The following is a 23750-nucleotide window of genomic DNA, read 5'->3' as shown; positions in this document are numbered from 1 at the left end:
GTGTTTGTCATTCTTGTTTGGTGTGGGTTCACAATGTGGTGCATATTAGTAAGAGTGTTAAAGTTATTTATATCAGAACCTTCAGTGTACTCTGTGTCACCCAGTATGCCTTGCAGTTGTGTACGCGTATCTGCGGAAGCCACATACAACATGATACTGGACTTGCAAGATGTCTGTACATGTAGTAGACGGCGTTAAAGGCAATGGCTTCATGGCACGCCTTTATATGGGTGACCACCAGCGGTTATTCGCGAGAATGGTTGCAGCTCCCATTGTCTTCTTTATTTTGTGAAACGCGTCAAAATGTAGAGGGCGCTAAAAGTAAAGCCATCACGGAACGCCCTCAATATTGATGTCCGAGTGAAAATCGAAGAATGTTGACCCCGGGTGATGTCCGGAAGAGGCTCCGAGAACCGGAATCCCCCCGTAACAATCAGGGGTCGGCAATTGTGCAGCTGAGCCACATCAGAGGGGGCAAAGAGCCGCATGCGGCTCCGGAGCCGCGGGTTGCCGACCCCTGATTTAGGATGTCTGTTCAAGTAAAATTAACTAGCTGCATGGACGGATCATTTCACTTGTTTTTGGGGGGAAAAAATTCCCTAAAATCTAGTCTTTTTATCTTATTTTCCAGCTCTTTTGTAGTGTTGTGAAGGCTGACTTAAAAGTAATACAGGACTTCAGTGTGGGCGTCATTAAGTGCCATATGTTATGTTTAGAAAGGCTTTGACACGCGAGAAAATACGTTTGACTGTAGTTTTCCCGATTAAAATACTATGTTTCCACGATAACGTAATGATATATTGTATATACTTATTATTATTATTATTATAGGCGGAGGCAGTCAACAGGTGAAGTTGCTTACCTGTTTCGCTCCGTGCTGGAGGACCCCAGAAGTAAAGAATGCACCTGGAGGTTGTTGTTTCCTTCCCGGGTTGTCGCTTGAACAATTTGATGTTAAAAGCGAATCCTCAGTCCAATGTTACAAATGTTCATTTCAACGTCTTGTAAGTCGTACTCCCCTCCGCCATGATACAACGTCAAATGCCTGGATTTAACCTCCTTAGCAGGTTCGGTGTCTGTGTAAAACACGCAATATTTTCTGCGGCTGAAATTAAATGGCGTGTGCTTACCTCTAAAGTTTATGGAAGCACTTTTTAAGCTCGATATCGCAGGACTCGGTCCTCCCTCCGCAAGCCAGCCTGTCTTCTCAGGCTGTAATCAGACGCTGTTCGTCACAATATCCATTCATCCATTCATCCCATTACACCTTAACCCTTCACTGTCTAACCCAGCTACGCCGTGCTGCCTTCAATGACCGTCGGAAAAAAGGCTACCGAACCCTGAGAACATCGAAAGTTTCTTGTTTTGTTTTTGTTTTACTTTATCTATAAATGTCAACATTTACAAACAAACAGGCGAGAAACAATATTCAAAATAAGTACAAAAACAGCACAAAACAGTACAAAATAAAACAAGAGCCAGGGGGTTGTAAAATCTTTCCTTGAATTTCCGCCGGGCGCTAATTAATTTAAAACCTCTTCTCACTCCTGCGCTTACCAAAGGTATGCGGTAAAAGTAAGCATGCGCTAATTATTTCAAAATCTCTTCTCACTCCAGCACTTACCAAAGGTATGCAGTAAAAAATTGAGTGTGATGTAAGCTTGGACCTTAAATCCTACTGAATAGCTCTTAATCTTCTTCCCTTTATGTGATTTCAAATTACCAGTATTGAAATCAGCCTCCTCCATTTTGAAAATGATGACAGGGGAAGTGTCACTCGTGACGTCACGAGTTTGACCCGGCAGTAATACTAAGCATGCGCTAATTATTTTGGGAAGCGAGTTTAACCCGGCAGTATTTCAAGGCAGGCGCATACTATATGCCCGGTGGCAATTCAAGGAAATACGGTAACTAAAATAGCATAAAAGAAAAAAAATATGTATATACAAACCCCGTTTCTATATGATTTGGGAAATTGTGTTAGATGTAAATATAAATGGAATAAAGATTTGCAAATAATTTTCAACCCATATTCAATTGAATGCACTACAAAGACAAGATACGTTCAAACTGATCAACTTGATGTTTTTTGGCAAATAATAATTAACTTAGAATATCATGGCTGCAACACGTGCCAAAGTAGTTGGGAAAAGGCATGTTCACCACTGTGTTACATCACCTTTTCTTTTAAAGGCCTAATAAAATGAGATTTTCTTATTTAAACGGGGATAGCAGGTCCATTCTATGTGTCATACTTGATCATTTCGCGATATTGCCATATTTTTGCTGAAAGGATTTAGTAGAGAACATCCACAATAAAGTTCGGAACTTTTGGTCGCTAATAAAAAAGCCTTGTCTGTACCGGAAGTAGAAGCCGATGTGTGTGTGACGTCACCGGTGTGAGGGCTCCTCACATCCGCACATTGATTACAATCATGGACACCAGCAGCGCGAGCGATTCTGACCGAAGAAGCAACAATTTCCCCATTAATTGGAGCGAAGATTAACGATTCGTGGATGAGGATAGTGAGAGTGAAGGACTAGAAGAAAGAAAAAAAAAGACGAGGGCAGGAGCAATTCAGATGTTATTAGACACATTTACTAGAATAATTCTGGAAAATCCCTTATCTGCTTATTGTGTTACTAGTGTTTTAGTGAGATTATATAGTCATACCTGAAAGTCGCAGGGGTGTGGTGACCGCCAGTGTCTCTGAGGGATGTCATGGAGGAGCCAAGAATGTCGCAGCTGCCTCTTTGACAGCTGTAGGAAGAACGACACAAGCTCCGCTAATGTTTACCGTAAGAGGCAACTTATTACCACAATTTTCTCACCAAAACATGCCTGTTGACATGTGGTAGAGAACCCATGTTCTCTTGACCGCTCTGTTCCATATTAAAGCTTCACAAAAAACATTGAAACACTGGCTGTGTTTGTGTTGCTACAGCCGGCTGCAATACACCGCTTTCCACCAACAGCATTCTTATTTATAGTCTCCATTATTAATTGAAGAAATTGCAAAAGATTTAGCACCACCGATGTCCAGAATACTGTGTAATTATGCGATTAAATCGGACGACTTTTAGCCATGAGTGGTGCTGGGGTAAAATGTCTGCTACAACCAATAACGTCACAAGCAGACATCAACATAAGCATCATCATTCTACGACGTTTTCAACAGGACACTTCGCAGGAAATATTAAATTCTAATTTAGTGAACTAAACCGGCCGTATTGGCATGTGTTGCAATGTTAATATTTCATCATTGATGTATAAACTATCAGACTGCGTGGTCGGTAGTAGTGGGTTTCAGTAGGCCTTTAACAACACTCAATAAACGTTTGGGAACTGAGGAAACTAATTGTTGAAGCTTTAAAATTGGAATTCTTTCTCATTCTTGTTTTATGTAGAGCTTCAGTCGTTCAACAGTCCGGGGTCTCCGCTGTCGTATTTTACGCTTCATAATGCGCCACACATTTTTGATGGGAGACAGGTCTGGACTGCAGGCGGGCCAGGAAAGTACCCACACCCTTTTTTTACGAAGCCACGCTGTTGTAACACGTGCTGAATGTGGCTTGGCATTGTCTTGCTGAAATAAGCAGGGGCGTCCATGAAAAAGATGGCGCTTAGATGGCAGCATATGTTGTTCCAAAACCTGTATGTACCTTTCAGCATTAATGGTGCCTTCGTTACCCATGCCTTGGACACTAATGCACCCACATACCATCACAGATGCTGGCTTTTGAACTTTGCTTCGATAACAAAATGTATGGTTTGCTTCCCCTTTGGTCCGGATGACATGATGTTGAATATTTCCAAAAACAATTTGAAATGTGGACTCGTCAAACCACAGAATACTTTTCCACTTTGCATCAGTCCATCGTAGATGATCTCGGGCCCAGAGAGAAGGCGGCGTTTCTGGATGTTGTTGATAAATGGCTTTCCCTTTGCATAGTAGAGCTTTAACTTGCACTTACAGATGTAGCGAAAAAACTGTATTTAGTGACAGTGGTTTTCTGAAGTGTTCCTGAGCCCATGTGGTGATATCCTTTAGAGATTGATGTCGGTTTTTGATACAGTGCCTTCTGAGGGACCGAAGGTCACGGTCATTCAATGTTGGTTTCCGGCCATGCCGCTTACATAGAGTGATTTCTCCAGATTCTCTGAACCTTTTGATGATATTATGGACCCTAAATGTTAAAATCCCTAAATTTTTTGCAATTGCACAATTTCCCAACTCATATGGAAACGGGGTTTGTATAATAAACAAAGTGCAACGCCATAGGCTCACTCAATTTCAATAAATAACTTAAATTTGGAACACAGATTAATCGTTTTCACAGCTTTGTTTTCTTAGAGGTAGAGAGTGTTTTAATGTAGAGTTCTGAATCTTTTTTAAAGACACAAAAGACAGGTCGGCTATTGAGAAACTTACATTAATGAATATAAAACTCAGCCAATAGAATAATGAGGTTGCAGAGGTAAAATTAAGAACATCGAACAGTAGTGTGCTTCCGGGTTTCGAGAGACATCACGTATTGTTACTGTTATGTCTTCCATTCATTCCGGACAATATTCATGATGACTAATTTGTGCTTTGTTTTAAAGATGTGCTATTTGTATTTACACAGTATGAGAAAACATTTGAAAAGGAATTTTACCTGTGCAACCTCATTATACTATTGGCTAAGTTTTATATTCATAAATGTTAGTTTCTCAATACCCGACCTGTTTTCCATCCATCCATTTCCTACCGCTTATTCCCTTTGGGGTTGCAGGGGGAGCTGGAGCCTATCTAAGCTGCATTCAGGCGGAAGTCGGAGTAGACCCTGGACAAGTCGCCACCTCATCGCAGGGCCAACACAGATAGACAGACAGCATTCACACTCACATTTACACACTAGGGCCAATTTAGTGTTGCCAATCAACCTAACCCCAGGTGCATGTCTTTGGAAGTGGGAGGAAGCCGGAGTACCCGGAAGGAACCCACGCAGTCACGGGGAGAACATGCAAACTCCACACAGAAAGGTCCCGAGCCCGGGATTGAACTCAGGACTACTTAGGACTTTCGTATTGTGAGGCACAAAAACACCCAAAAAAATTTGTCTGGACCCGCAAAAAATTTCAAGCCCTATGTAAGTCTTATAATGAAGGCAACACATGATGTAAGTGTCTATATTAGCCTACTATCAAAGGCTGACGCAAATCTTCGTTGACAGAAATGTTGTAGTTTGATTTTCTTTTCAACACATTTTTGCAACATTGGAAATTATTAGCAAAATGGAGGCTTCTCACAGGATGAGACAACTTCTAGAAATTACTGGCTCAGAATGGCCAAAGGTATAATGTGTGTGTCCAAGTTTGACCCTTGTGTAATGTTCATATTGTTGTTACTCAGCCAGCGTTTGTGGGTCTGATGGATCTGTTGCATTTTGCGGCTTTTAATGCCTCAAAATCAAACTTTTATGTTAAAATACTGAACAGATGTTTTACCTTATCCCAATAAACATCTGTTCAGTATTTAAACATACAAGTGTGTAATTGTGAGGCATTAAAAGCCACAAAATGCAAAGGTTCCATCAGACCCACGACACTGGCTGAGTAACAGCAATATGAACATTGCATGGAAAATTTCGTCTGCCTGTTTCTGCATCCATGAAATTGTGTGTCTGCACTTGTGGTTCCCACACAAGGTTGCAACATTGTTTGTCAACACTGTCTGCTCTCATTTTCTCGCACATTTGACCCTCCGATGTTCTGTGTACCTACACTCTGTCCTCCCTCTGTCTAGGCCTGCTGTGTGTGTGTGTGTGGGGGGGGGGGGGCGGGGGGGGGGGTACACAGAACATCAATTTCCACACTTCTATTAGCCCCGGGACCTGGACATCTTATATGTAATAGAAATGTGTTGGGGGGTGTATGGTGTGTGGTCATTAAATGTGTATTCTGATATATGTCCCACAGACCCGAACACCACATAAGGGTTAAGGAAACGGCAGGCTGTCTTCTCGTGGATTCATTACAATCTTTGCAAGCTGGGTAACGTTTGCTGTTGTCTGGAACAACATGGCTTACAAACAACTATCAGAAATGCAGCTAATATTACATACAGATAATGTGTAATGAGACATGCGAATATAAATTAAATACACAGAGGACATAAGCAAAGGAAATTAAATGAGCTCAAATATACCAACATATGAGGCATAATGATGCAGTGTGTACATACAGCTAGCCTAAACAGCATGTTAGCATCGATTTGCTCTCCAGCAAATCAATACAGCAAACAAAGCTCATCTTTGTGCATTCACGCACAACATAAAACGTTTGGTGGACAAAAAGAGACGAAGAAGGAGTGGCATGTATAACATAAACAGTGGGATTTATAACAATTGGTAAGGTTTGTGTCATGTTTGTTCTCCTGCAGAAAATATATTTAAACAAAAAAATATTAATCTTTTTCCATTTTTACACATCTCCGAAAGAGGTCCAGGGAGCCACTAGAGTGGCGCTAAAGAGCCACGTGTTGGTGACCCCCGCGCTAACTAGTTCTCATTTAGAAACCTGACCTACCCAATAGGCTGCGGTTCTTTCTATTGGCTCCCCAAAATAATACGACCACAACCATGGCCTAGTGGTGAAAATGATAGCGTTTTAGCCTGCCCTCGACCCCTGGCTAGTCACAACAGTCGTAGTAGGCTTGGCCAGGGAAGTGCCTGTGGAATTGAGTATTTTAGCCAAGAGGAGAAGAATCCAGATTCACTATGTTCACAATTTGATATTAATGGAATATTTAACGTACATTAAAAAAAAAATAAAAAAATAATCGATAATAAATCAATCCATTCAATTAGAAATACATATTTTTTGAAATAATTAATTGTTTAATGATTGTAACCAATAAAAATGTATCAAATCTGAAACACATGTGTCTGGAACTTTTTCCACTGCCGCCAATAGAGTGCAAATGAGCACGGTGGTGTGGGGGTTCAGTGGTATGTGCAGTGTTTTTTTTTTAATATATTTATGCACAAATGTTAAAATGTGCAATGTGCATTTATTAGAAACAATTATTAATTCTATGGCAAGCTTATGGTAAATGAGTGATACTTGTATAGCGATTTTCTACCTTCAAGGTACTCAAAGCGCTTTTGACACTATTTCGCATTTCACCCATTCACACACACACTTTCACACACCGATGGCGGGAGCTGCCATGCAAGACCCTAACCAGGACCCATCAGGAGCAAGGGTGAAGTGTCTTGCTCAAGGACACAACAGACGTGACTAGGTTGGTAGAAGGTGGGGATCGAACCAAGAACCCTCAGGTTGCTGGAACGGCCACTGCATGCCATTGGTAAGCACAGGGGTGAGAAGAGATTTTAAAATTATTAGCGCCTGCTTACTTTTACCGCATGCCTTGAATAAGTGCAGGAGTGAGAAGAGGTTTGAAATTATTTTGCGCCCCTGCGGCTATTCAAGGAAATACGGTATATGATATACTTGACTTGGTGAAATCTAAGCTGTATATATACTCCTCCCCTCTTAACCACGCCCCCAACCACGCCACGCCCCACCCCTTCCACGCCCCCACCTCCCGAATTCGGATGTCTCAAGGTTGGCAAGTATGCCAGGCACATCTGTGCATTGTCCCTGCAAAGTGGGTTTTTTACTAGCCACTTCCAAATTGTTTGCCAACAGTTCTTAAACCAATTTGTGAGATTAAGCTTTTAATGCTGCAGTTTCCAACCACTCCATGTTGCAAAGTCAAATGTCATCCCGCAGCAGTGTGTGGCCAGCATGAAGTTAAAGTTAAAGTACCAATGATTGTCACACACACACTAGATGTGGCGAAATTTTTCCCTGCATTTGACCCTTCACCCTTGATCACCCCCTGGGAGGTGAGGGGAGCAGTGGGCAGCAGCGGTGCCACGCCCGGGAATCATTTATGGTGATTTAACCCCCAATTCCAACCCTTAATACTGAGTGCCAAGCAGGGAGGTAATGGGTCCCATTTTTATAGTCTTTGGTATGACTCCCAACCTACCGATCTCAGGGCGGACACTCTAAACACTAGGCAACTGAGTAGGAGATGCCAGTCTGTTGTGGCTGTGTATTGTTGGGACATGCTGTTGAGGATCCTCATTTTGTTGTTATCATCATACAATGACATTTGTCGTCTTTATTGCGATTAATAAACTTTCAATCATCCAATCTGTCGACATAAGCAGTGGTCAAAGTAGAGGGACATTGATGTGAGTGCTACAAACATACTTCATGTGTTGCTCATCCTCGACAAAATCAAGTATGTTATAACCGTGAATATGTGTGTGAATATGATGTATGATGTAAAGTGCTTTAGGTATAATAAAAGTGAAGTGAAGTGAATTATATTTATATAGCGCTTTTTCTCTAGTGACTCAAAGCGCTTTACATAGTGACACCCAATATCTAAGTTACATACAAACCAGTGTGGGTGGCACTGGGAGCAGGTGGGTAAAGTGTCTTGCCCAAGGACACAACGGCAGTGACTAGGATGGCGGAAGCGGGAATCGAACCTGCAACCCTCAAGTTGCTGGCACGGCCACTCTACCAACCGAGCTAAACCGCCCCAGTGTCATGTAAATACAGACCATTTACCTGAACATCCATTGGCAGGAACCATTTTTGCAACATGTAAAAACATCTGACAGATGTTCAAACTTCAACAAAAGTCGTTGTCATTTATATGCCTTAGTAAGTTCTCCACACTTCTGGGAGAGAATGCATATTTTTGCATTTACATTCTATGTTCACGAGTGAGGGAAGAGTGGATGGTGGGATCGACAGGCGGATCGGTACGGCGTCTTCAGTAATGCGGACGCTCTATCGATCCGTTTTGGTGAAGAAGGAGCTGAGCCGGAAGGCAAAGCTCTCAATTTACCTGTCGATCTACATTCCCATCCTCACCTACGGTCATGAACTTTGGGTTATGACCGAAAGGACAAGATCACGGGTACAAGCGACCGAAATTGTTACGGTTCAGACCCCTGCCAGCGCCGTTCGTCCATCTGTGCGCCACTCGGGACACGCCCACGGGCGCACACATCCGCCCTCCAGCAGCCGCCAGCTGCAATCAATCACCGGCAATCTTCACACCTGATGCTAATGACGGGGCTGCCTTCATGGACCTGGACAACCTGCCATCACTCGCCGGATTATAGCCTTCTGTATCTGACACTCTCCGTGTTTCTCCTGGATCCCCTGTTGTTCCCCTTGCCTCCAGAACTGACTTTTGGATTCTCGACCTCTCGCTTGGACACGTTTTCCCACGGACTTCCGCGTTCCTTCGCTCTCGTCAACATTTTGGTGAGACACACCTCAGCTAATCTACACACATAGTCTTACACTATACACACTTGAGTTTTGGTCACAGTTCATCTCCTTGGTTTATTCATTAGCAGTATTATTATTATTATCATTAGTAGTAGTATTATAGATTTATGTATATATTTACTATATATAATAAATCTTTGGACATACTGCCACCTGGTGTTCCTTTGCTGTCACCTCCCCTTTAGTTAAACATAACAGAAATGAGTTTAGGGTTCTCCCTTAGAGATAGGGTGAGAAGCTCTGCTCAAAGTAAAGCCGCTACTCCTCCACATCAAGAGGAGCCAGATGAGATGGTTCGGGCATCTGGTTAAGATGTCACCCGAATGCCTCCCTAGGGAGGTGTTCAGGGCACGTCCGACCGGTAGGAGGCCAGGGGAAGACCCAGGACACATTGGGAAGACTATGTCTCCCGGCTGGTCTGGAAACGCCTTGGGATCCCCCGGGAAGAGCTGGACGAAGTGGCTGCGGGAAGGGAAGTCTGGGCTTCCCTGCTTAGGCTGCTGCCCCCGCGACCCGACCTCGGATAAGCAGAAGAAAATGGATGGATGGAGGGACATTCTATTACTATTTGTCCATTGTTTGCCCATTCAAAAAAAATACTGTTTTTTTTTTACAAGGAATGCCCAAACTTTTACTCTCTTGTATGATACTTCAAAAGACTTTTGAAAAGTATCATCTGAATAAGCAAGTAATTTATTCATGGAATATATGGGTATTTTTAGGAATCTAAGCCGAACAGTGGCTATTTGAAATACTAAAGCTTGATAGTGAAAAGAGCATGGTATATATAGCCTTGTCTCTACTATGGCAAATTCCTCTGGCTTTCACAGAGCTCTAGGGCCACTTAAAGGTTTGAAAGTGCAACTGCAGATGTGATCAAAACACATCCATCCATCCATTTCCCACAGCATGCCCTTGTATATATAATAATAATAATAACTGCATCTTTCCATGCAGGTCAATGTGGCCGTGAGTTAGGTGATACAATTTTTGCCGACTTGCATTTGGATACTTTTTTTTTTGTTGTTTTTTTTGTACATTTTATTTAATAAACAATTTGCCTCAAGTGGCTCGACTTTCTTGTGTCACAACGTGGTCGCATCTTTATGTGAGGATTGTTCTCCCAGCAATGCAGAACAGACAGCTCCGGATGACAGCGTGAGGTAGGAGATGATTTATTTATCATAAATCATAACCAAACCGAAAACAAGCAAAAACGATGCGTGCCGATTGCACTACCGGAAGCAAAGGCAAAACTTACCACAGGAAAGACAGAAGCAAGAACCGGGAACATCAGAAAGTACGTAACATGGTGCAAAAAAAGAAGCCAGGATGAGTGTACAACATAGGCAGGCTTGAATGGTGTCTCTTGATTACTAACAGGTGTGCTCCAAACAACAGAGGCAGGTAAAAATCATAAGTAACCATGGTGACTAAACTCAGGAGGTGCACGAACAGGAACTAAAGGAATCCAAAACTAACAGAACATAACTAAACAAAACATGATCCGGACCACAGATCATGACATCTTGGTTATCATTCAGCTTATTTTGAGGCCTACCTTGAACTTTATACCCAAACCAACAGTGAATTGTACAAACCCCGTTTCCATATGAGTTGGGAAAATGTGTTAGATGTAAATATAAACGGAATACAATGATTTGCAAATCTTTTTCAACCCATATTCAGTTGAATATGCTACAAAGACAACATATTTGATGTTCAAACTGATAAACTTTTTTTTTTTTTACAAACAATCATTAACTTTAGAATTTGGTGCCAGCCACACGTGACAAAGAAGTTGAGAAAGGTGGCAATAAATACTGATAAAGTTGACGAATGCTCATCAAACACTTATTTGAAACATCCCACAGGTGTGCAGGATAATTGGGAACAGGTGGGTGCCATGATTGGGTATAAAAACAGCTTCCCATTAAATGCTCAGTCGTTCACAAGAAAGGATGGGGCGAGGTACACCCCTTTGTCCACAACTGCGTGAGCAAATAGTCAAACAGTTTAAGAACAACGTTTCTCAAAGTGCAATTGCAAAAAATTTAGGGATTTCAACATCTACGGTCCATAATATCATCAAAAGGTTCAGAGAATCTGAAGAAATCACTCCACGTAAGCGCTATGGCCGGAAACCAACATTGAATGACCGTGACCTTCGATCCCTCAGACAGTATTGTATCAAAAACGGACATCAATCTCTAAAGGATATCACCTCATGGGCTCAGGAACATTTCAGAAAACCACTGTCACTGAATACAGTTCGTCGCCACATCTTTAAGTGCAAATTAAAACTCTACTGTGCAAAGCGAAAGCCATTTATCAACAACATCCAGAAACGCCACCGGCTTCTCCAGACCCGAAATCATCTAAGATGGACTGATGCAAAGTGGAAAAATGTTCTGTGGTCTGACGGGTCCACATTTCAAATTGTTTTTGGAAATACTCAACATCGTGTCATCCTGGCCAAAGGGGAAGCGAACCATCTAGACTATTATCGACGCAAAGTTCAAAGGCCAGCATCTGTGATGGTATGGGTGTGCATCAGTGCCCAAGGCATGGGTAACTTACACATCTGTGAAGGCACCATTAATGCTGAAAAGTACATACAGGTTTTGGAACAACATATGCTGCCATCTAAGCGCCCTCTTTTTCATGGACGCCCCTGCTTATCTCAGCAAGACAATGCCAAGCCACATTCAGCACGTGTTAGAACAGCGTGGTTTCGTAAAAAAAGAGCTTGGGTACTTTCCTGGGCCGCCTGCAGTCCAGACCTGCCTCCCATCGAAAATGTGTGGCGCATTTTGAAGCGTAAAATACGACAGCGGAGACCCCGGACTGTTGAACGACTGAAGCTCTACATAAAACAAGAATGGGAAAGAATTCCACTTTCAAAGCTTCAACAATTCGTTTCCTCAGTTCCCAAACGTTTATTGAGTGTTGTTAAAAGAAAAGGTGATACAACACAGTGGTGAACATCCCCTTTCCCAACTACTTAGGCACGTGTTGCAGCCATGAAATAATAAGTTAATTATTATTTGCAAAAAAAAAAATGAATGTTTATGAGTTTGAACATGACCCTGCGATGAGGTGGTGACTTGTCCAGGGTGTACCCCGCCTCCCGCCCAATTGTAGCTGAAAAAGGCACCGGCGCCCCCCGCCACCCCAAAGGGAATAAGCGGTAAAAATGGATGGATGGTTGGAGTTTGAACATCAAATATCTCGTGTTTGTAGTGCATTCAACTGAATATGGGTTGAAAAGGATTTGCAAATCATTGTATTCTGTTCCTCCTCTCTGAGCTGCCACCTTATCATGGTAGAGGAGTTTGCGTGTCCCAATGATCCTAGGAGCTAGGTCTCCCAAGGCAAACAGGTTCTAGGTGAGGGATCAGACAAAGAGCAGCTCGAAGACCTCTATGAAGAAGACAAAACATGAACCCAGATTTCCCTCGCCCGGACGCGGGTCACCGGGGCCCCCCTCTGGAGCCTCGGGATCCCCCGGGAAGAGCTGGACGAAGTGGCTGGGGAGAGGGAAGTCTGGGTTTCCCTGCTTAGGCTATTGCCCCCGCGACCCGACTTCGGATAAGCGGAAGAAGATGGATGGATGGATGTATTCCGTTCATATTTACATCTAACACAATTTCCCAACTCATATGGAAACGGGGTTTGTACATTGTTGCTGACTAGAGAAATCAAATTATAATTATTACCTATGACTGATTTATTTACTTAATTCTCATTTTGTTCATTTATATTTTGATTTTATTTTGTGTTGAAAATAAAAATAAAGACATTTAAAAATATTTTTTAAAGAAATCCAGACTCTGCATCCAGTGGCCCCCAGGCAAATTGAGTTTGAGACCCCTGATATAAAGGATATAAAGGATATAATCCCGAAAGCCCAAATGCAACTTCAAAGAGCCAACTCAAAATCAAGCCACATATCACAAACTTAATTTCAGAAAGTAGTTATGGGTATAGGTGGCTGTGTGCCTGAACAAGGAACATTTTGAATAAACTCTCTGCATTTCCTTAAATAAACATTTCTACTTACTTGATTGATGAGAGTTGCGAGCCCTCTTACAATGATTAAAAGTTAAACTTGAAATGGTAAGAAAAAATACCCCAAAAACAAAAAAAGAACCGCCCATATCTCTAGAAGACAAGCAGGGTGTTGCTTAGTTTTAACTGTGCGGCCCTTTATGATGTTATGGTTTGTGACACTTTTATGATCGTAATGACATGAGGGACAAGCAGTAGAAAATGGATGAATGGATGGATGGACATACATTTTTAATTTCGTTGACAACATCTTTTCCATAGTGACATCAGATGCACTGGAACAAATATATTATTAATTTGGTTGAGACCAGCTTTTTAAAACACCTAACTCAGAGGTCGGCGACCCAAAATGTTGAAAGAGCCATATTGGACCAAAATTACATTAAAAAAATAAAAATCTGTCAGGAGCCGCAAAAAATGAAAAGCCATATATAAGTGTTATAATGAAGGCAACACATGACGTAAGTGTCTATATTAGATATATTAACCTACTATCAAAATGACAGTGTCACAGGCTGACACAAATCTTCGTTGACTGAAATGTTGAAATACATTATTTATTCTACACATTTTAACAACATTGGAAAACATTGGTAAAACAGAGGCTTATTTGAGGGTGAGATAATGTTTAGATATCACTGGCTTAAAATGGCCAAAGGTCCAAGTTAAAGAAAATGGCAGGCTGTCTTCTTTGAATTAATTTATAACAATCTATGCAAGCTGCTGGGTAATTTTTGCTGTGGTCTGGAACAACAAGGCACACAAACAACCATCAGATATGCAGCTAATATTACATAAAGATAATATGTCATGAGAAATGCAGATATAAATTAAGTTGACAGAGGACTTAAATAAAGGAAACTAAATGGGCTCAAATATACATACAAACGGGCCATAATGATGCAATATGGACATAACGCTATCCTAAATAGCATGTTAGCATTGATTCGCTTGAAGTCATGCACTCCACACAAGTCAATAACATCAACAAAGCTCACGTTTGCGCATTCACACACAGCATAAATAGTTTGGTGGACAAAATGAGACAAAGAAAGAGTGGTATTAAACAAAAAAATTGTACATGTAAACAAACTCCGGTGAGTTCAAAGACTGCAAAAATTAGTAGGACAAAACGGCACTCGCCAAATACTCTCATCAGAAAAGCATGTTTAATATTAATAGTGGGATTGTCCTCCTAGAGCATGGGTGTCAAACTCTGGCCCGTGGGCCAAATTTGACCTGCCGTGTAATTTCATTTGGCCCTTGAGGCAATAATAAATTAACATTAGAGCTGGCCCGCCGATATTATACAGTGGCGGTGCCGCTGTATCACCGCATTCAACGCTAATTCTCATATTTGCCAACCCTCCCGATTTTTCCAAGAGAATCCCGAATTTCAGTGCCTCCCCCAAAAATCTCCCGGGGCAACAATTCTCCCGAATTTCCACCCGGACAACATTATTGGGCGCGTGCCTTAAAGGTACTGCTTTTAGCATTCTCTACAGCTTGTCGTCACGTCCGCTTTTCCTCCATACAAACAGCGTAATATATGCGGCTTCTACACACACACAAGTGAATGCAAAGCATACTTGGTCAACAGCCATACAGGTCACACTGAGGGTGGCCGTATAAACAACTTTAACAATGTTACACCACACTGTGAACCCACACCAAACAAGAATGACAAACACATTTCGGGAGAACTTCCGCACCGTAACACAACATAAACACAACAGAACAAATACCCAGAACCCATTGCAGCACTAACTCTTCCGGGACGCTACAATATACACCCCCGCTACCAATAAAACTCGATTTTGCATGTCACTATAAAGTTATATAAGCCTTGCTTGTTCAATATTCAATGCAAAACTTGTTTGGTTCCCTATTAAAAGGTTAAGTTGTTCAACTTTGGCCCGCGGCTTTGTTCAGTTTAGAATTTTGGCTCACTCTGTATTTGAGTTTGACACCCCTGTCCTAGAGAAACTCTATTAAAACAAAAATATATTTTTTCCCCTTTTTTGTCTATTTTCATACATTTTTGAAAAGCTCTAGGGACCCATTAAGGAGGCACTAAAGAGCCGGAGATTGCAGACCCCTGACCTGACAAAAAAAAAAGAGAGAGAATGGTATTAGTAGACATCATCTCATTTAACTATTCAAAAATTAGTTCATATAATATACCCAGAAGTCATTGTTTAAATGTCACCTCTTTAAAACAAGCTGTAAAAAATGCATATTTTCTGAAAGTATGTCATGTATTAGCCCTGAACTGGAAGATACACTTTTTAATCAGAGTACCATTAAGAAATTAGGTTCCCTCTCATCTTCCTTTTTTTCTTCTTTCTATCACCTCCTGCTTCGATTTGGTTGTGCCGAACATTAAACAAATCCATTTATTAAAGTCAAATACAAATAAGGCAACAAGAGGAGTTTCCCACACCAACATAATTTGCCTGAATGGCTGGACAGGCCATGTTTAAAAAAAATATATATATCTAACAGATTTTATGAAATAAAAAATGAACAACATACTTGGAATGCAAATGATGCATGTGTTTAGAAAATGATGACCAACTTAAACATTTTAGAAAAATGTAAGCTGAGTGTCATCGAACCCGGATTTCCTCGGCAACTGGAGCTGCCGGCGCCTGCGCTAACAGCGCGCTTAGAAACGCCATTGCACACCCACGCAGCAACGAGCCTGCAGACAATCAATAATCAGCATACTTGGTCTTGATGAATGGGAGCGGCATAAAGACCAGCAGACCCGAGGAACCTTTGCCAGAACGTCGCGAACCTTCCATGTCACCCCTGTCTTCCGTGATCGTGCCTTGTCACTCGACATCCATCCGGATTCATGACTGCCCTCCTCGATCCACGACCTCCCTGCTCGGACCCAAACCACGTTGCCTCGCTCCTGCCCACGACCCCTTGCCTGTGCATGAACTGCCTCTTCGCCTTGCCCCTCGTGATTCGACGAGAAATACAACCAACACTCACAGACAACAACTCTTGGTAACGTTTACATTATTAATATTACACATAGTCCACACTCATTCACTTAGAGTAGCATACACATGCCACGTATTCATCAAAGGTTTGAAAGAAACCTTGAAAACCGCAGTTCTGCCCTGGTTGTTGCCTCCTTCCCTACTCTGGACATAACACTGAGTCAATTTAAAATCTTGAATAGATTGTATTTCGCATCCTCTCAGTGGTTTTAAATAGGTACAGTAGATTGTAAGTTATTTATAAGTTGTCAGGCAGCCAAAACAACTATTATTTATTTATTGCGGGACTGTCAGAAAATAAAATAATCCATCCATCCATTTCCAACCACTTATTTCCTTTGGGGTCACGGGGGGCGCTGGTGCCTATCTCAGCTACAATCGGGCGGAAGGCGGGGTACACCCTGGACAAGTCGCCACCTCATCACAGGGCCAACACAGATAGACAGACAACATTCACACTCACATTCACACACTAGGGCCAATTTAGTTTTTGCCAATCAACCTATCCCCAGGTGCATGTCTTTGGAAGTGGGACGAAGCCGGAGTACCCGGAGGGAACCCACGCATTCACGGGGAGAACATGCAAACTCCACACTGAAAGATCCCGAACCCGGGATTGAACCCTGACTACTCAGGACCTTCGTATTGTGAGGCAGACGCACTAACCCCTCTTTCACTGTGAAGCCCAAAATAACATAATGTGGTCTAAAATAACAAAATCGGTCACATTGTTAAATACAAACCTCCCAATAATAGTATTGGAGATCTGCATCAATTTAGTATTGTATCATCAAAAAATAAAAAATAATTTTTGTAAATATGCATCATAATAAAAACGGTAATATTTAAAATAATGGATAGACGTTGATAGTCCAACTCATATTGCTACATAAACTAGGGAGATGATATCAAGTAGACAGCGTAGAGAAGTTGAGAGAGTGGCCGTGCCAGCAACCTGAGGGTTCATGGTTCAATTCCCACCTTCTACCAACCTAGTCACGTCTGTTGTGTCTTGAGCAAGACACTTCACCCTTGCTCCTGATGGGTCCTGGTGAGCGCCTTGCATGGCAGCTCCCACCATCAGTGTGTGAATGTTTATGTGAATGGGTGAATGTGGAAATAGTGTCAAAGCGCTTTAAATATCTTGAAGGTAGAAAAGCGCTATACAAGTATAACCCATTTACCATTTATCAGTAGAAACAACTGCATTTAGATTAGAAAATGAGTCATATTTTGGAATATCAGATCCATTATGTCAGTGTCTCTTAACCATAGGGCCCATTGTTGGGCTGTGAACAATCCCGAGTTTTTCAGCTGTGGTCCGTAGGTAATTTTTGTAAATAAAAAACAACAACTTTATATTAAAAAAACAACAACACCCAAATAGAGTTTCATTCAATGAGAAACTACTGTAGGGGTGCAACAGTTCAATATTTATGTTATGATCCGTTGCCCGGAACATGTGTTATTTTAGTTGGACCTCTGTCAGTTCTGTTTTGAGCACCCCCGGGTTTGTGTTTTAGTTGCCGTGACTCCAGCTTAGTTTCACCTGCCTCTGATTAATGTTCGAGATGCTCACCTGCTCCTGGGCACTAATCAGAGAGCTACTTATTTGTGTTGTTCGCCACAATCAGTCAGGCAGTCTTGATTGCTGTAAGCCAGTGGTTTTCAACCTTTTTTTCAGTTATGTACTTCCTGTGAACATTTTTTTTAATTCAAGTACCCCCTAATCAGAGCAAAGCATTTTTGGTTGAAAAAAACAGATAAAGAAGTAAAATACAGTACTATGTCATCAGTTTCTGATTTATTAAATTGTATAACAGTGTAAAATATTGCTCATTTGTAGTGGTCTTTCTTGAACTATTTGGAAAAAAAGATATAAAAACAACTAAAAACTTGTTGAAAAATAAACAAGTGATTCAATTATAAGTAAAGATTTCTACACATAGAAGGAATCATCAACTTAAAATGCCCAATTTGGGGATTGTAATAGAGATCTATCTGGATTCATGAACTTAATTCTAAACATTTCTTCACAAAAAAAGAAATCTTTAATGTCAATATTTATGGAACATGTCCACAAAAAAATTATTTTCACAGATTATGAATTTACATTCATATTTTGTTCAAGTATTATTCAATAACTATATTTATAAAGGATTTTTAAATTGTTGCTATTTTTAGAATATTTTTTTAAAATCTCACGTACCCTTTGGCATACCTTCAAGTACCCCCAGGGGTACGCGTACCCCATTTGAGAACCACTCCTGTAAGAGACAAGTTATGTTTGTGTATACCTTGCTTCCGGTGCCAATATATGTTTATCTTTTCATTCTCATGCTAAGTTTCGCCTTAGCTCCCTAGCTATCGGCACGCTTGTTTGTATTTTGAATGATTTATGAGAATAAATCATCATCTTACTTGCACATTGCCTCCGGAGTTCCTGCTGCATATTGGGAGAACAATAAGCACAGTAAAAGGCGACCCAAGGGTAAAAATGTAATAGAAAAACACTCGTAGACCTCCACCCTGGTAGCATGGTGGAACAGGGGTTAGTGCGTGTTCCTCACAATAAGGGTCCTGGGTTCTATCCTCGGGCTCGGGGTCTTTCTGTGTGGAGTTTGCATGTTCTGTGTGGGTTCCCTCCCACCTCCAAAGACATGCACCTGGGGATAGGTTGATTGGCAACATTAAATGGGCCCTAGTGTGTGAATGTGAGTGTGAATGTTGTCTGTCTATCTGTGTTGGCCCTGTGATGAGGTGGCGACTTGTCCAGGGTGTACGCCGCCTTCCCCCTGGATGGATAGGCTCCAGCACCCCCACAACCCCGAGAGGGTCAAGTGATAGAAAATGGTTGTATGGGGTTCCTTAACCAATTTCCAACATTTACAGAAAGTTTGATCAAAATCTGCATTACTTTATAAACAGACAGATTAACAAACCTTAGCAAACACATGGGCAAACCTCCTGGCGCTTATTCCCTTAGTCCGGGGGTCGGCAACCCACGGCTCTAGAATAGCGCCGCCCTAGTGGCTCTCTGGAGCTTTTTCAAGAATGTATAAAAAATGGAAAAGAATGAAGGGAAAAAATATATATTTTTGTTTTAACATGGTTTCTGCAGGAGGACAAACATGACACAAACCTCCCTAATTGTTATAAAGCACACTGTTTATATTAAACATGCTTCACTGATTCGAGTATTTGGCGAGCGCCGTTTTGTCCTACTAATTTTGGCGGTCCTTGAACGCACCGTGGTTTGTTTACATGTCCGACTTTCTCCGACTTTCTAGGACGTGTTTTATGCCACTTCTTTTTCTGTTTCATTTTGTCCACCAAACTTTTAACGTTGTGCTTGAATGCACAAAGGTGAGTTTTATTGATGTTACTGTCTTGTGTGGAGTGCTAATCAGACATATATGGTCCCTGCATGACTGCAAGCTAATCGATGCTAACATGCTATTTAGGCTAGCTATATGTACACATTGCTTCATTATGCCTCATTTGTAGCAATATTTGAGCTCATTTAGTTTCCTTTAAGTCAGGGGTCTCAAGGTCAATTTACCTCGGGGCTACTGTATGCAGAGTCTGGGTGAGGCTGGGCCGCGAGAAAATATTTCTTGAAAAAAATATTTTTATTTTCAACACAAAATAAAATCAAAATGAGAATTAAGTAAATAAATCAGTCATAGGTAAAAACAATAATAATTTGATGTCTCCAGTCAGCAACAATGTATGCACATACTTAATGTGATGTTATGAGCTAGGGAATATAAGAACTACACTACCCAGCATGCAACAGTAGTGATGAGCATGCGCAGTAGCCCCAGTGAATGTTGTATGTCGCCATATCGGCAGCTAGAATGTGGTTATGAGGACGCTGAGGAGATTACACTTACGGTAGCACAATTAGCCCCGAACGGCCTAACATCGCGACTGACGTATTACACATCCGATTCGCCCAGCGACTTTCTGTCGGAGTATCAGCGACGGGGTCCAGTGCACCACACTTTTGTATTGTCGCTCGGTCCTTCGGCGGAGTGCCTTGGAAGCTACTGGACGGCTCGTCTCCCTGGCCCGGACTGTTAACAGCGGCGCCGGGGGAGGGAGCGAGAGAGAGACACACACACAGTGACAGAGAGAGAGAGAGAGAGAGAGAGAGTAGGCAGGCAAGCGAGGGACGAAGAGCGCGTGCGGGTCTAGTGGAAAAGCAGCAAAATGTTTCTCAGCTTGCATCACGCAAGTGACGTCAATGTTCGGTCCTCGATAGCCAAATCCCACACCGTGATTGGTAGATTCCTTCAGCTTCGCACACAACGCTGTCAAGCGCCATTCGTATAAAACTTGCGGGCCGCACTAACATTAGACTTTCATATTAAGGGGGGGGGCCGCAGAAAAACGTCTCGCAGGCCAATTGCGGCCCGCGGGCCGTGTGTTTAAGACCCCTGCTTTAAGTCCTCTTAATTCAATTGATTTCTCATGACACACTATCTGTATGTAATATGGCTTTTAAATCTGTTTTGCGGCTCCGGACAGATTTGTTTTTGTATTTTAGGTCCAATATGGCTGTTTCAACATTTTGGGTTGCCGGCCCCTGCCTTAGTCCTTTCCAATGCCGTCTTCATCCTCGACCATGTGACATGCAGTACTCTGCCACAACTTGGTGGGGAGCTGTTTGTTGTGTCACACACACACTCTGTGCTTCCCACAACTGCAGGAGCACATAGAGGCTCCGCTGGAAACACCAGACCGCGCCCACTCTCCGCCGCTGCCGGCAGCGGCATCCCACGCCTGACACACCTGACGCTGATGAAGGGCAACAGTATAAAGATGGCTAACGCTGACTCATCGACGTCGGAACGTAAACTACTCGTAAGCTGCGTGTGTCTGACTTCCCCCTGATCTTGCTCGTTGCCTGTTTTCCTTGTGTCCTTTTGTTTCCCTGATCCCTGTTTCTCCGCTCTTCCCACAGTGTTCGTGTCACCACCGCTGTTTCCCTCCTGGCCCCATTTTGCCTTCCCGGATCCTCGACCTCGTTTTGGACTTTGGACCCGCTCTCCTGCCTTTGACCCCCGCTTGGACTTTGGACTTCCTCTGGCTTGTTCCCATCCGGATTTGGATGCTGTTCATCCAACACGCACCTCAACAACCCTCACGGTATTCACATATGGTCATTCAACACATAGCCATTCATGTAGACACATAGTAGCATACACACTCCACGTAATCATCAAGTCTTCAATAAACCTATTGAACTTGACATCCCGTAGCTGTGCCGTCTCCTTCCCCAGTAGAAACATAACACTGTTTTCCTAAGCGAGGTCACCAACACAACTGTTGTTGTCTAGTTGTTAAGGTTCCTTTGTAGTATTTGAGCGCAATGGGCAACCAAAGCAACATGTTGTTGGAACTAAAGTAGAAGCAATCAATGTGGAACATCAGTCACTTTTACTGTAAATGTTGCTCCAAAACAGTAGAAGTCCATCCATCCATCCATTTCTACCGCTTATTCCCTTTTGGGGGCGCGGGGGGCGCTGGCGCCTATCTCAGCTACAATCGGGCGGAAGGCGGGGTACACCCTGGACAAGTCGCTATCTCATCGCAGGGCCAACACAGATAGACAGACAACATTCACACTCACATTCACACACTAGGGTCAATTTAGTGTTGCCAATCAACCTATCCCCAGGTGCATGTCTTTGGAAGTGGGAGGGGCCTATCCCCAGGTGCATGTCTTTGGAGGTGGGAGGGGCCTATCCCCAGGTGCATGTCTTTGGAGGCGGGAGGAAGCCGGAGTACCCGGAGGGAACCCACGCATTCACGGGGACAACATGCAAACTCCACACAGAAAGATCTCGAGCCTGGGATTGAACCCAGGACTGCAGGACCTAAGTATTGTGAGGCAGACGCACTAACCCCTCTGCCACCGTGAAGCGCCAAAACAGTTGAAGTAGGAAAGCGATTTAGAAAAGAAATTTTCATGAAAGGCTGCCTATTGAAATTGATGTATCAAAAATAGACAACCAATCACAGCTCTGAGGTCGCTGTAAAGCCTTAAATTGTCATTTTTACTACTGCACGTTCCCATGTTAGCCCTAGATGTGTCGCCCCTTTTTAATGTAGTTGCTCAGCGGTGTAGTTGTTAGGGTGTACGCCCTGAGATCGGTAGGTCGTGAGTTCAAACCCCGACCGAGTCATAAAAATGGGACCCATTACCTCCCTGCTTGGCACTCAGCATCAAGGGTTGGAATTGGGGGTTAAATCACCCAAAATAGTACTCCCGGGCGTGGCCACTGCTGCTGCTCACTGCTCGTCTCACCTCCCAGGGGGTGATCAAGGGTGTTTGGTCAAATACAGAGAATAATTTCGCCACACCTAGTGTGTGTGACAATCATTGAACTTTAAATGTAGCTTTTTGCTAACTAAGACATATTTGTTATCCATACTTCCATCCATGCATCTTCTTCCGCCTTACCGAGGTCGGGTCGCGGGGGCAGCAGCCTAGGCAGGGAAGGCCAGACTTTCTTCTCCTCAGCCACTTCGTCCAGCTCCTCCGAGGCGTTCCCAGGCCAGCCGGGAGACACAGTCTTCCCAACGTGTCCTGGGTCTTCCCTGTGGCCTCCTACCGGTAGGATGTGCCCTAAACACCTCCCTAGGGAGGCGTTCGGGTGGCATCCTCTGACTCCTCTCTATGTGGAGGAGCAGCGGCTTTACTTTGAGCACCTCCCGGATGGCAGAGCTTCTCACCCTATCTCTAAGGGAGAGCCCCGCCACCCGGCGAAGGAAACTCATTTTGGCCGCTTGTAACCCTGATAATAATATTCATTATGGCTGTCAAAGTAACCGAACATCGGGTCATGATACAAAAAAGTGAGAAACCCTATAGAATAAAGAAATAAGTCGTAGCAAAGTAAAAAGTGTCATCTGTGTAGCTCTCTCCTATGAACTACTCTGTCCATTTTTGGGTGTCTGGGATTTGCATTTTTCTCATGATTATGGCTATATATACATATATATGTATATATATATATATATATATATATATATATATATATATATATACAGTGTAACAAACTGTAACAAACCGTTTACGCATGTGATTACACATTGAAAAAAACTGTACACTGTGTATCACTGTGCCTTACGTTTTATTATTAGTCCTCTGTTGTCCTCTGTGTTTTTTATACACTTTGATTTCTATTTTACTGTTTTAATTGATTTTACCCTTTAAAATAGTTTTTAATCATATTTGTTTTTGGATTGTTTTTATTGGTTTAATATTTATTTATTTTTTG

At 42.5% G+C, this 23750-nt stretch overlaps 1 protein-coding gene and 1 long non-coding RNA gene across 4 annotated transcripts in view; one reads left to right on the top strand and one right to left on the bottom strand.

The window, feature by feature from the left end:
* The window catches only part of pacsin3 (protein kinase C and casein kinase substrate in neurons 3), an 81281-nt gene extending 72102 nt beyond the window's left edge, over window positions 1–9179 (bottom strand). The window contains exon 1 of one of the 3 annotated variants that reach the window (XM_061887595.1): window positions 9137–9179. In XM_061887595.1, coding sequence (XP_061743579.1) covers window positions 9137–9164 — 28 coding nt within the window. In that variant the 5' untranslated portion in view covers window positions 9165–9179. Of the gene's footprint in view, window positions 1–862; window positions 1283–9136 lie in introns of those variants that run through there. The other 2 variants (XM_061887597.1, XM_061887596.1) reach the window with 2 other exon arrangements.
* On the top strand, window positions 9102–23481 carry LOC133543130 (uncharacterized). The gene is made up of 3 exons (XR_009804316.1): window positions 9102–9346; window positions 21173–21327; window positions 21428–23481. It is a non-coding gene; the product is annotated as an uncharacterized LOC133543130 (long non-coding RNA).
* The last annotated feature ends 269 nt before the right edge of the window (window positions 23482–23750 follow it).

Source organism: Nerophis ophidion, linkage group LG25 (genome assembly GCF_033978795.1).
Source record: "Nerophis ophidion isolate RoL-2023_Sa linkage group LG25, RoL_Noph_v1.0, whole genome shotgun sequence".
Lineage (NCBI taxonomy): Eukaryota > Metazoa > Chordata > Actinopteri > Syngnathiformes > Syngnathidae > Nerophis > Nerophis ophidion.
Note: the sequence above shows the minus strand (reverse complement) of the source record. Positions and strands in the feature narration are given on the sequence as shown.